The sequence below is a fragment of the Mangifera indica genome, chromosome 20 (assembly GCF_011075055.1).
Source record: "Mangifera indica cultivar Alphonso chromosome 20, CATAS_Mindica_2.1, whole genome shotgun sequence".
NCBI lineage: Eukaryota > Viridiplantae > Streptophyta > Magnoliopsida > Sapindales > Anacardiaceae > Mangifera > Mangifera indica.
The window spans coordinates 8460883-8474355 of NC_058156.1; the positions used below are offsets into that span (position 1 = coordinate 8460883).

Consider the following 13473-nt stretch of genomic DNA (forward strand, 5'->3'; position numbering starts at 1 on the left):
TGAATTCAAAATCACAATGTTGAAATTTGAGTGAGAGCTAGTATGAAAATGAGAATTTTCTAAATTTATAGGATTTTCCTGTGATGTTGTTTTGTATAAAGCATTAGAGTTTTTATAAACTACGGTAAGAGTATTTTGGTATTAAATTAAGGGTTTTGTTTCTATCCGTATAACCCCAAAAAGCTAGTCAATTTTCTATGGATCCCCTTAATTTTTTTAATTCACCAATGTGGTTGGATTCACTCATTTGGTAAATAAATATGAATATGAATGGGCTTTATGAAATTTACGTAAAAAGGCCCATTTAGCCCAATTACTTGCCTGCCCAACTTAACTATAGTAGTGTTATTCAAAATCTCTACCCCGTTGCAATGTTAACTACCATAAACATGTGATGTAAAAATTACAAAAAGTAATGTTTTCTAAAACTTGACTAATGATCGAACTGATTATTTTACTAGTTTGTAATTCGATCGATTTAATTTGTTATCAAATTATTATTTATTTTTTTAATAGTATTAAATATCTATCATATTTTTACTATACATATTCATTTTTTATATATAAATATGTACACACTTATACATGTCATCACATGATTAGGTATTATTTTTTCTTTAATTTAAAATCATCCAATCATCTAATGACACATATAAGTGTGTATATATTTGTATACCTAAAATAAGTACATATAGCTTTATTAATATATAAAATATAATTTCAAATATATATTATATAAACCTAGTTTTGTTGGTTTTAATTAGTTTTTTGAGTTTAACAGATTTACCAAGTTTGATTGAATTTTAAACAAGTCAATATTTATATATAGATCAAACCAAAACTAAATTATAGACTAGTTAATTATTTAACCGATTAAACTAGTCTGTTTGATTCGGTTATAAAAGCATTGACAAAAATAATATCTATATTTTTAAGTATTCCTCGTCAAAATATATATAAAGTATTTTCATTTTATCTTTTGTATGAAAATATTTTAAAAATAAGGTTTACAATAAGGTATAAGTAAAAACACTTGTAGAATACATAGATGTTCATAGCCATGAGAAGAGAAAGCTTGTTCCTTCTTACCGATAAGTTGTCTTCAACTCTATTTTCTTCACTTCATTCCACTTCTTTGATTCGCCTTTTGCTTTGAAGGTTTTGTTAATGAGCCACGACCCCAAACCCATACGATCCTTTGTATTTCAGAACAATAATGGATAAAGCTTATTCCACTTCCCTTAATACTTTGTCTTCAACTCACTGTTTCATTTACATATACATTACCAATAATAAATAAACATTATTATTATTATTATAAAACATACATTGAGTGATTACAATTACCCAATTACATAAATGTGTCGTAATCATACTATAATTAAAGAAATATTATTTTTAGGGGGAGTTTGGTTGAGAAGTTTAAAGATTATTTTGATAATATATTTTTTTATTATTTATATTACACTGTTTAGTTTGTCAAGTAAGAAAAGACTTTGATAATTTTTTATTATCAATAGTAATGACAGATAATATAAAAGGTAATTTTATTATCACTTTCCCATTAGGTATTAAATGATTATTAAAGTATTCTTGATTTTATTACTATTCTGTCTTTATTAATTTTTTATGATAAAAATATACTTATTTTCAATTAATATAACAAGTAACATGAAAAATATTTTAAAATAATTATTTTTAAAGACATTTAAGTAAAATAATATCTTAGTAATATTTTATTGCATTCAACCAAATATAATAATTATTTATATATATTAATTTTTATTAAATATAGTAATAATTTGTACTCAGTAATATTATAGTTAATTTATCCTTTAAAGTAATTTTTTATTTTTAATAATAAAATATTAGCCGAAGGATTTATTCCCGTCCAAAGACTACTCTTTTCCCAAATTCCTACCATTTATCTTTCGAAAACTCATATACCCACTTATACTCTGTTAAAAATAACCAAATCCGTTTGTTTTAAAATTTTGTATCATTTTCTCTTTTAAACCCTAAAAATTATCATTTCTCCTAGACTAAGTTTTAAAAAGTAATATTTTCCCTCTATGATTTCCATTTTTTCAAAGACATTTTTCTCAGTGACGATTGATTTTTCCGATGATTTCTAAACGATGTCTTTTCTTTTCTAGCATGTTTCTCCTTCTGACATTGTCGACAAAAAGTTTTTCCAATATTGTCGACTTTTAAAACTAATAGATTCAACGGTTGACGGATGGGTATATAAGTTTTTAAAAAATAAAAAGTAAAAACTTGGAAAAAATAGTTGACTTTGGGTAGGAATAAGTTTACCCAAACGAAATACATCCTAATTGTCAAAAAAATATATATTGGGTGACTACAATACAATAATCCAATTACATGAATATGTCATAATCACACTGTAATTAAAGAAACATTATATTAATTGTCAAAAAGTATATGTTGAGTGATTACAATGACCCAATTACATGAATATGTCATAATCAAACTGTAATTAAAGAAACATTATATTAACAGTCGAAACCGCCCATGCAGCCGTCCAATATTAACAATGACATGACACTTATTATTATCGCCTAATTATTATTATTACTTTAATCCCCTCTTTTAAAAGCTTAATTAGACAACACCACTTGACCTTCTACACCGAAAGATAAGCAAGGACTTTATAAGATACTAGCTTTATAAGTTGGGACCCACGTAAAACCTGAATGGAGCTGATGTGGCGAGAACCCAACATTTATTTAAGGGAAATTGAAATTTTTAACCTTATTTTAATCCGTATATACATATATATCACTCATTTCAAAACTTAAACAAATATATCACAATAGTAATCTATTTCTTCAAAATACTCATTTTGAAATGACCCATGCAGAGATTCTCTCTTTTTCTCTATAATTTTTTTTCTCTTCTTCCTCAGCTTTCAAATGAGAAAGAAATCCCAGCAACATAAAAAAATAAATTATTAATAAAAGAAGACACGTAATTGAACAATAAAATCCGTGAGAAAACCATTATAAAAGATTCAATTTGAACACAAGGGAGGGAGAGACGAAAATTTAATTTTATTGTGATTCATGTTGTTAGATTATTTAATGTTATTATTTTATGTTGTTTCTATTGTTTAAAGTTGTTATAATATTGTTTAATATTGTAGTGATAATTATAAAATACCAAAATGCAGGCCAAGAAAAATTTTAGACGAAAAGCAGGTTGGTGTTAACACCAACCCTTAACGTTAACGCCGACCATTGGCAACCTTGGTGTTAACGCCAACCCTCGGGTCCTACTGAATTTATTTATTTTTTTCTATTTTCTTTTATTGCACTAAATTCCTTTATTTTTTATACTTACGTATTTCAATTTAGTGCTCGTATGTGTATTGTTTTTCTTATCTTAGCAGAGAGTTACATAAAAATTACAAAATTACCACTATCATTTTCTTCTATTTTTTATTGCATTAATTTAAATATAGATCAAATTTCAAATTAATTCAATCAAATCAAAGTAATTTAAATTCGGACTAAATTAAAATTTAATTTAAAAAAATTTAAAAAGGGTGGGCATTTAGACTTTTTAAACAAAATAAAATTTTAAAGAAATTTTGAAAAGGGTTGGCGTGGCGCCAAGGGTCCAACCCTTTTCCATATAAAGAGGGTTGGCGTCCCCAACCCTTTTTATTTAAGGGTTGGTGTTTGCGCTAATTTCCAGCTAATTTCCATATAAAAAGGGTTGGCGTCCCCAACCCTTTTTATTTACAATAAGGGTTGACATTTTTTCCAGTTTTTTTTTTCAGTGACACCAACTTTTGTTTTTAATAATTAATATATTTTTTTTCTGATTAAACGTCAGTCTTTCATTTCTTTCAGTGAAAGAAAACAGAGAAATAATTCTATAATTTTTTATGTAATTTTCTGTCAAAACAAGAAAAACAATACACACACAAACACCAAATTGAAATACGTAAGTATAAAAAATAAAGAAATTAAGTGCAATAAAAGAAAACAGAAAAAATAAATAAATTCAGTGAGGCCCGAGGGTTAGCGTGGCAGAAACGTCAATGGTTGGTGTTAAAGCTAAAGGTTGGCGTTATGCCAACCCTTTGCGTTAACAATACCCTGCTCTTCGTCTGAAATTTTTTCTGACCTGCATTTTGGTATTTTATAACCATCACTACAAAATTAAACAATATTATAACAACTTTAATCAATAGGAACAACATGAAATAATAACATTAAACAATCTAATAACATGAAATCATAATAAAATTAAATTTCCATTTCTCCCTCCCTTGTGTCCAAGTTAAATATTTTATAATGGTTTTCTCACAAGTTTTATTGTTCAATCACATGTCTTCTTTCATTAATAATTTATTTTTTTCATGTTGTTGAGATTCCTTCTTTATTTGAAAGTTGAGGAAGAAGAGAGAAAAAGTTGCAGAGAAAAAGAGAGAATCTCTGCATGAGTAATTTCAAAAGGGGTATTTTGGAGAAATAGATTACTGGTGTGGTATATTTGTTTAAGTTTTGAAATGAGTGATATATATGTATATACGGATTAAAATAAGGCTAAAAATTTCAATTTTCCTTTATCTAATCTTTCAAAGGCTCTTGGATTGGACCAATAGAATGATGGTTTATTTAGTCTTGCCTCTTTGCTTGTTTCAGCCTTTTTTGCTCATAAGGTTGCTAATTTGTGTTCGAATCTTGTAACTTTTTGTGTTCCCTTTTTAAATTCTATCATCATAGGAATTGTGATAGGTTTTTAAGAAAACAATGTTAAGACGTTTCTGTTATTGCTTTGATAATTTGGCTTTTAGTAGTTCTCTGGCCCCCTAAAAAGATGAGTTTAGGTTATTTTTAATTCTCCCCCAAGGTCTTTTCTTCTTGTTATTTATATTCTTTAATTACAAAAAAAAAAAAAAATGATGTCACGAGTTGTGTAAACAAATATAAGTATTATTCACTATTAGATTTTCACATATGGGTATATCTCATGCATCTGAGCATACAAAAGATATTGATATATGCTAATGATATTTTTTATTAATGCTTGATGTACATAATTTAGAGTTTTTTAGAGTTTTGTGAAAGACTAAGTGTAGTAATGATAATGAAAATCAAATAATCAACCTTGTTATCAATTACGATGAGTGATAAATTAAATATAAAGGGAATATTGGACATAAAGAAGTTTTTAATATGATTAGGTTTGATGATCCAAAACATATATCCGTTATTATGTTTTTAATTATCACAAATATAATAAGATGTGTCTTGAAACGAGCTGGGCTTGGCCGAGCTCGAGCTGGCTCGATAGATTTTTTTTAAAAAAATTTTATACAAAATGACGTCGTTTTGACTAATATATATTAAAAATGATGTCGTTTTGATGACGAAAAACGAACCGAGCCGAACTTGAGCCAGAAACGAGTCGGCCTTAGCCGAGCTCGAGCCGCCCATATATGAACCGAGCTGAGCTCAAGCTGGTTGCGAGCCGAGCTCAAGCTGGTTGCAAGCCGAGCTCGACTCGGCTCGAATCCAACCCTAACTAGGTGTTGTTCATACGAATTCACATAAGGAAAAACTTCACCGTATGATAATTGTCCTTAATTTCTAGAGTGTGAGTTGGACTTAAAAAATTCTTTGCCTTTTTGCAAAGATAGACACATGAAGATTCAAGATATGTCACAAAACATTGTGATGATGACATTCGAACATTGTAATTAATGTCTCGTATGCTTATATCATATGCTAATCATGATGATTTATGATATCAAAGAGTCTTGAAAATCATCCTTTGGATGCACATTGGATTGATAACACATGTCATAAGGTTTTTCTTAGGGTTGTGATGGATGGTAATGATTACTTCTTGCTTGACCTAGATTTGCTTATACAAACTTATTGACAATTGCTTTTTTCATCTTAGGTTTTTCTAAAATTTTTGGCAACCTTTGCTTTCCTAAGAGATTTCCATTGTAATCCATTTTTTTGTAGCAATCCACGCTGCCAAAAAAGAACTTTAGTATCATTTAATTTTGAAAATATAAGATCACTTATAAATCATTTCATGTACCTGACCAATTAATGGTGAGGGCTCCAAGAGCGCACACCCCGATTTTTCATTTGAAGAGTCTAGTTCATTTTCAACTCACATTACAAATCATGTCATCAAAAAGTGAATATCCTACATGATGAAAGGTATGAGAAAAATGATATATAAGCTAAAACAAAAGGAAACCTAGGTATAACATGTAAAGTAAAGATACCTAGAAGGTGGACTACTTACTGAGCGTATATCACTTATTCTTACATTTTACATGTTTTGCAAATAAGAGTTGAACACTGAATATGAGAAAGTTTGGTTAGTAGAAGGGAGACTTATGGAGGATGTACTATGATTATTACTGATTATGTTGTTTGATTTTATTATGAGTATGTTATAACACCTTTTGCATGTTTTCCGAATAAGATTATAATTTAAATGTTGAATATTTAAAGTTTTATATAGATAATATTCAAGATTTTGGTATAAGTTTACATGCATGAGTTAAGTTAAAATAAATTAACTACACTTTCTCTTCACGCATCTATGCTCCTCAAAGGCTAATCGTCTAGAGTGAGATGTTACAAAGGCTTAATATTGCCCTAATTATGCCATCATTGTATGATCTTAAAGACTTTTGAAACTCGAACTTAAGTGAACAACAAAATTATATAAGCAAGAATGTTCAATAAAGAACTACATTTATCTTGTATGTCACCTAATCATAACATCAGTGTTTTAGTCTCTAGATTTTGAATAGACATTAGACATGCTTAAATGAATGGTAAACTTACATAAGAGTGAATAAAAATTTAAGAGTTTTTCCCGTGTGTAAGTACTTGAATTTTAACTCTCGAACATGATACCTATTTAAACCATAGCTAGGGCAAAAAGTTTTATAAACAGTGAGTTGGATCATTGTTTCTCGAATTCTTATTTTTGGTCATTATTTATATAGTTAATCACTAATCATAACTTATCACATGTCACATATGCTTTCTATTTGGTTGTTAACTATTGAATTATTTTTAATGAAATAATTTATTGTTTTTCTAGTTTTGATAGTAATTTCTATTAAATGATTGAGGGAAAGTGAAATTTAAACAAGGGAAATTATAAAAAATAGGTAAAAGTAAGGGGGTTTAAGCGAAATTGCCTAAAAAATTTAGATTAAAGTAAAAATGCCTAACTTTTGTGAAATGTTGAAACTGCCCATATATAAACCCAGCAAATTTCCACTATCCCCACTGTGAAATCATTGTTCAAAAACAGGGAAAAATTCGAAATTTTCCCCTGTCCCACTGTCATCGCACTGTCGGCTGGATTTTCGACGATTTTCATGGTTTCCGGCAACCGAAAATGGCACACCATGTTAGAATATCTTCCGTCATCTTGTTTGAATCAATTTATTGTTCATAATATTGAGATTTGAGTGAGATTTTGCGGTTTAGGGTTTAGGGTTTCGATTTTGAACAATACTTGAAATGTTTTGATTCTTGGTTGTTTTTATTGAATTGGTTGAGAGGTTTTGTGTTATAGCCTACGTAGATTTGATTTGTGTTGAAATTGGAAGCCAAAACGATGAATTTTTGGCCGAAAATTCGTTCTGAAGCTATCGACAGTTGACAGTGAGAACAGTGTTTCCCACTGTGGAACGATTTCTCCCACTGTTGACAGTGGGTTAGAGGGTTAATTAGCCTTTTTCAAAAAATCGGGGAGTTGTGTGAGAGTCCTCATTCCATTGTAGACTTTTTTGAAATTTGCCACGTGACAGTGGGTTGTTGGGTGGAAATTAATTTTTTTAAAACTATAGGGTTTATATGGAACAGACTTTGAATAACCATAACTTTTGATCCGGGAGGAGTTACGGGGTCTATAATATATCAACGCGAAGCTCATTTCGAGTTTTGCTGGTTGCACTGAATTTGGAGGCCAAAATAAAACTGTTTTAATATATATTATGCAGTTTTATTATTTTATCAAATTTAGGATTTTCGGTTTTTATGATTTTGCGTTTGTTTGTGATCAGACTAGGCTTTTTTCATATGTAATTTTCAACTTTGATATTTGTAATTATGACGTGCTTTTTTAGACATGTTTTACGATGTAATTATGAAATTTTTGATTGATTTTTCAGTGTTTTCGTTGATAAGCTATTTGAACATGCAGTTTTATAAATTTAGATCTATTTTTTAGAATGGAAACAATCGAAAAATTCTTCAAAAATTTGAAAAATACGAGTCGATATATCGTAAAACGGTGAAATTAGCAAAAACGGAATTGAAATTTGAATTCTAAAAGTTGAAATACCCTAGAATGACAACAATAAAAAAATTCTTCAGAAATCTAGAAAATACGAGTCGATATATCGTAAAACGGTGAAATTAGCAAAAACGGAACTAAAATTCGAATTCTAAAAGTTGAGATACCCTAGAATGACAACAATCGAAAAATTCTTCAGAAATTTAAAAAATTCGAATTGATATATCATAAAACAGTAGAATTCGAAAAAACCTAAAATTTCATTTATAATGCTACTACAATGTTTAATATCAAAATGCCCCCCAATTTTAATAACATTTAATTTGACCCTTTCAATTATCTATTCCTAAAATTTCATTGAGAAATTTATAATGCTCTTATAATGTTTAATATCAAAATGCTCCTCTAATTTTAATAAAATTTTATTTAACCCCTCATAATGAGTGAGGAGGGTTTATATAAATGAGGAGAAGGGTAATTTTGGTATTTTAAAAAAAGTCATGGGCATTTTTGCTTAAGAATAGTGAATTTGGGTATTTTTGCTTGAAAATAGTGGCTTTGAGAATTTTTGTTTAGTGGGAAGGTATTTTGGCTATTTTTTATAATTTCCCTTTAAACAAACATAAATAAATCATCTCGAAATAGACAAATAAGATTTAATATATCAATAACACTTTATATAATTTTTATATATAATTTTATATATAAATAATAATATATTATCTAATAAATTATGAGATAGTTTATATTTAATTTTTGATAATTATTAGGTAATATATTATTATTTATATATAAATTATAAAATTATATATAAAAATAATGAAAGTGATATTATTTTTAATACAAATACTTTGAAAAAGCTGCCAAGCCGCCCATAATTTTCTTGTTTCACCAATCAAATCACGCCACCTCATCTCTGCAGCGAAACTTCAGTGCTCCTATAATTGCAGAAACTCCCCGAAATCTGACTCACTCTCAGAGTCACAGTCAAGTGCACCAACTTTTTGCGCAACCATATGATATAATAAATAATTCATAATAAGAATCAAATAGTATTTGGACTTTGAGAATGAAAGAAAAGAAAATCTAAAGGCCACATAAGCTTGTGGCTGAGAATTAATCTCATGAGCTGACGTGGCATCCACCTCTTCCTTTTAACGAATCAAAAACGCAAACGACACACTACGTTTTGTGCCAACGAAGATCAAACAAACAAAACGAGCTGCGAATTTTCTCGCGCGTGTTTTTTTTTTTTCTTCCCTCTGTTTGGTCGCCAAGAAAATGCAGGAAAGTAGTAAAGACCCTGCCATCAAACTCTTTGGAAAGAAAATTCCTCTGCCTGCAGACGGTGAGATTCCGCCCATCCTCTCTGAGGACTTGTCCTCTCCGGTGACGAAGGAAGTGGTTTCCAACGAAGGAGAAACAGAGGAGGTATAGTTCATACTGTTAGAGAGGGTTTCATCGAGTGTTGTGTTCTTTTTTATGAAAATTTGAAGACGACACTTTTCTTGATTTGCTGTAAGGATCCGTTGATCGGTTTTGCTTTTTCACTTTTCTATTTCTTTTCATGGTAAGCTATTAGCTGAGCTAAAAACTGGCAGTTCCTCTGTTTTTTTTTTTTTTAAACTTCTTATGGAATTTTAATTTGGTTTTTGGCTTAAAGAGTTCACAATTCTGTTTTTGATTCATTTTTGTTGTCTGGAAATAAAAAAGGTGGGAAATTAAAAGAAAATTTGGTACTTGAATTGAGTTTTCTCATTCAGGATTTCTTTACAAAATTAATCTCTTTTTGTTTTGTTAGATTTTGTATTTACATTTTTCCTAAAACTTGACTTTGAATTCAAAACTAATGAAAGCTTCATATGTTTGAATGAATTCAGAGTTTCCATCTCGCAACAATTTGATTCTTTTTCCTGATTAGGTTTTCAAAGCTTAGATTATAACTTTCATTGATACTAGTGGTGTTAATCTATTGGTTGAGTTGTGCTTGATTTTGAAGTCCTGTTTGTGCCAAATGTCTGTTTATTCTTTTCTCCTTTATTCTTTCTCAAAAAGACTTTTGGAGTTCTATGCTTGTGAGCCAATCAAGATTTTCCACTCTTATTACCTTGAAAGATCCTCCAACTCTAAAGTATTGATGCCTTTCATCTCTACACTATCAGCTTATCTGGATATATTAACAATAAAATTAGGTGCATATTTTTTAATACATAATTAAATTTAAACATTACGTGATTGGGTGTTGCTTTATCCTTAATTCAAAATCATCAAATCACATACCTTTTTTTCTCGCCCCTCTAACTTCCAGATTTTGTTATTACCTCTGATCATAGTTTATGTCAAGGTGTCTGATTCCTTGTAGCACAGTTGGTTAATTATCTAATTTTCTATGTTGTTTCCAATTTGAATTAAGCATAGGAGGTTTTGATAAAAAGTCTATATATTTACAAAGCACAGAGTAAGATTGAAAAATAATTCAGAGATTTTATTATGCATCTTTCTTTGGACTTGTTCTTTGTTGTTCATAGCCTGGGGATTAACCTCAAATACTAAGGGAAACCAACTATGTTAAATTCCAGGATTCTTCAGACGGGAAAGCCGATGAGATTCCACCTGCAAGAGAATATGAGTCAACAGATCTGGAAATATTACCGGATAGTGATGTGAACCCCAAAACACCTTCCATAGATGAAGAAACTGCAAAATCAAGGTCTTTCAAGACTGAGAAGGTTCAGGATGATGCTTTGAATTCACAAGAGAAGACCCTCAAGAAGCCGGATAAAATACTTCCATGCCCTCGGTGTAATAGTATGGACACCAAATTCTGCTATTTCAACAATTACAATGTTAACCAACCTCGCCATTTCTGCAAAGCTTGCCAAAGATATTGGACTGCAGGTGGTACCATGAGGAACGTGCCAGTGGGAGCTGGTCGTCGCAAGAACAAGAATGCAGTCTCGCAGTATCGTCACATCACCATTTCTGAAGCTCTTCACGCAGCTTGTATTGACGCTCCAAATGGAATACACCACCCTAATTTCAAAAGCAATGGCAGAGTCCTCAGCTTTGGCATAGATGCTCCAATTTGTGATTCCATGGCTTCTGTATTAAATCTTGCAGAGAAAAAGGTATTGAATGGTACACGAAATGGTGTTCATACTTTGGAAGAACAAGAAATTCCAGTTCCTCACAAAGGTGGCGAAAATGGTGATGATTGCTCGAGTGGTTCCTCCATCACTGTCTCAAAACCAGCGGTGGAAGGAGTCAGAAATTGTGTGCAAGAACCCTTAATGCAGAATATTAATGGCTTCCCTTCACCCATTCCATGTATCGCTGGTGTTCCTTGGCCTTATCCATGGAATGCTGCAGTACCTCCACCTGCCTTCTGTACCTCAGGGTACCCTATGTCATTTTATCCAGCACCATTTTGGAACTGTGGGATTCCAGGCACTTGGAACATTCCATGGTTATCACCCCAATCTTCTCCAAACCAGAAATTTCCAAGCTCTGGTCCTAATTCACCGACTTTGGGAAAACATTCAAGGGATTCAGAAATGAATAAACCAGAATGTATGGAGAAAGAGGAGCCATCGAAACAAAAGAATGGATGCTTATTGATTCCAAAAACTTTAAGAGTTGATGATCCAAGTGAAGCCGCAAAGAGCTCAATATGGGCAACACTTGGGATTAAAAATGAATCCATCACTGGAGGAGGGTTGTTCAAGGGCTTGCAACCAAAGAGTGATGAAAAAAGTCACATGGCTGAAACCTCCCCAGTATTGCAGGCAAACCCTGCAGCCTTGTCTAGATCACTAAACTTCCATGAAAGTTCATGAAGACAAGGCTTTACTTGTGTTAGCATTCGTTTACACCAGAAGAGCAAGGTGAATTCAACTCATTAGAGGGACTTCGAATCTCTTACTGTTATCCTTTATGGATCAATTTGATTCACTAGCCTCATCATTCATTGCATACAAGCTAATTGACAACAACACAAAAGAGCAGAGAGGGATATAACTTTCTGGTTTTCACTAGGATAGAGGGAAGCTCAAGGGGGAACTCATAGTATAGTAACAATATGCACAGGTGCCTTTACATTTGCTGAGCTTGTGTTTATGTACATATCTTTTTTCATATATGTGAAATAAATTAACAGAGTTGCAGAAAAATCTTTCTGTACAGACCATAATCCTGAGGCACTGAGCTGATATCTTAATTCTAAAATTTGCAAAATGGGGCACTTTCACTGTTTTTCTCTGTACAGTTGCAAAAGTAAAGAAATTCATAATATCCAAGAATGAAATAAGAAATAACAGGATTCCAAGGGTTAACTTAAGTGGTTAAGCAAAAGAAACTCCTCGGGAAAGGTTAAGGTTCGACTAACAAGATCTCCCTCTCATATAAAAAACCTGGACTGATTAACTTGAGATTGAATAGTGAGATGTTACAACAAAGCGAAACCTTAAATTATCCGTTAGGTTCAATTACTGTGCTCTAGGATTTACCTGTCTGGTGAAATCAGGAAGGATTCCCAGGTCATAAAAACAAAAACAAAAAATAACAGAAGAAGATTTGTGTTGCAAAAGGATACAAAAGAACAGATGGGTATGACTGGATGAATGCCGGGCAGAAGAGGTCATTTGACAACTATGCATAAGAGTATTTAACTTAAGACTATTGTGGGGTTAAAGATAGGGACAATTCTTATCAAAATTGAAAATTCTTCTAGTCCTTTCCTTGTGAATATAATCTTAAGGATAATTCATAAAAAAGGACAAGTAACTTTCTTTTTCAGGCCCATGGAATCTAAACAACTTGCAAAAACATAAAAAGGTAAAAAAAAAAAAATCCATTTAGAAAGTGTTTCATATGTTCCTCGTGGTATCTTTAATTTTTCTTTTAAGCTTCCTTCTCTAGGTGGCAAATTTTAACTTAAAGAATAAAAATATATTGATTTCACTGTATGATTGTCATCTAAATATAACTAAATTTGAGATGTTCATGAAGGCTGAAACAAGGAAAGACTTTTTTTGTATTGAAAAGAAAGATTATGGATGATAGATGGATAAGGCTTTAAGAGATGAAACCAACAAAATGTCTTTATAAAAGCATTTAATAGATACCTCAAAGTGTGGTTAATGTCTGTGGAAGGTC

At 30.9% G+C, this 13473-nt stretch overlaps 1 protein-coding gene across 1 annotated transcript; it reads left to right on the plus strand.

Moving 5' to 3' along the window:
* The first annotated feature begins 9471 nt into the window (after nucleotides 1-9471).
* Nucleotides 9472-12508, plus strand: LOC123203845 (cyclic dof factor 3-like). Its single transcript, XM_044620294.1, has 2 exons — nucleotides 9472-9750; nucleotides 10899-12508. The coding sequence occupies exons 1-2, from the start codon at nucleotides 9601-9603 to the stop codon at nucleotides 12153-12155; spliced, it is 1407 nt and encodes a 468-aa protein (XP_044476229.1). The 5' UTR covers nucleotides 9472-9600; the 3' UTR covers nucleotides 12156-12508.
* Nucleotides 12509-13473: the final 965 nt, after the last annotated feature.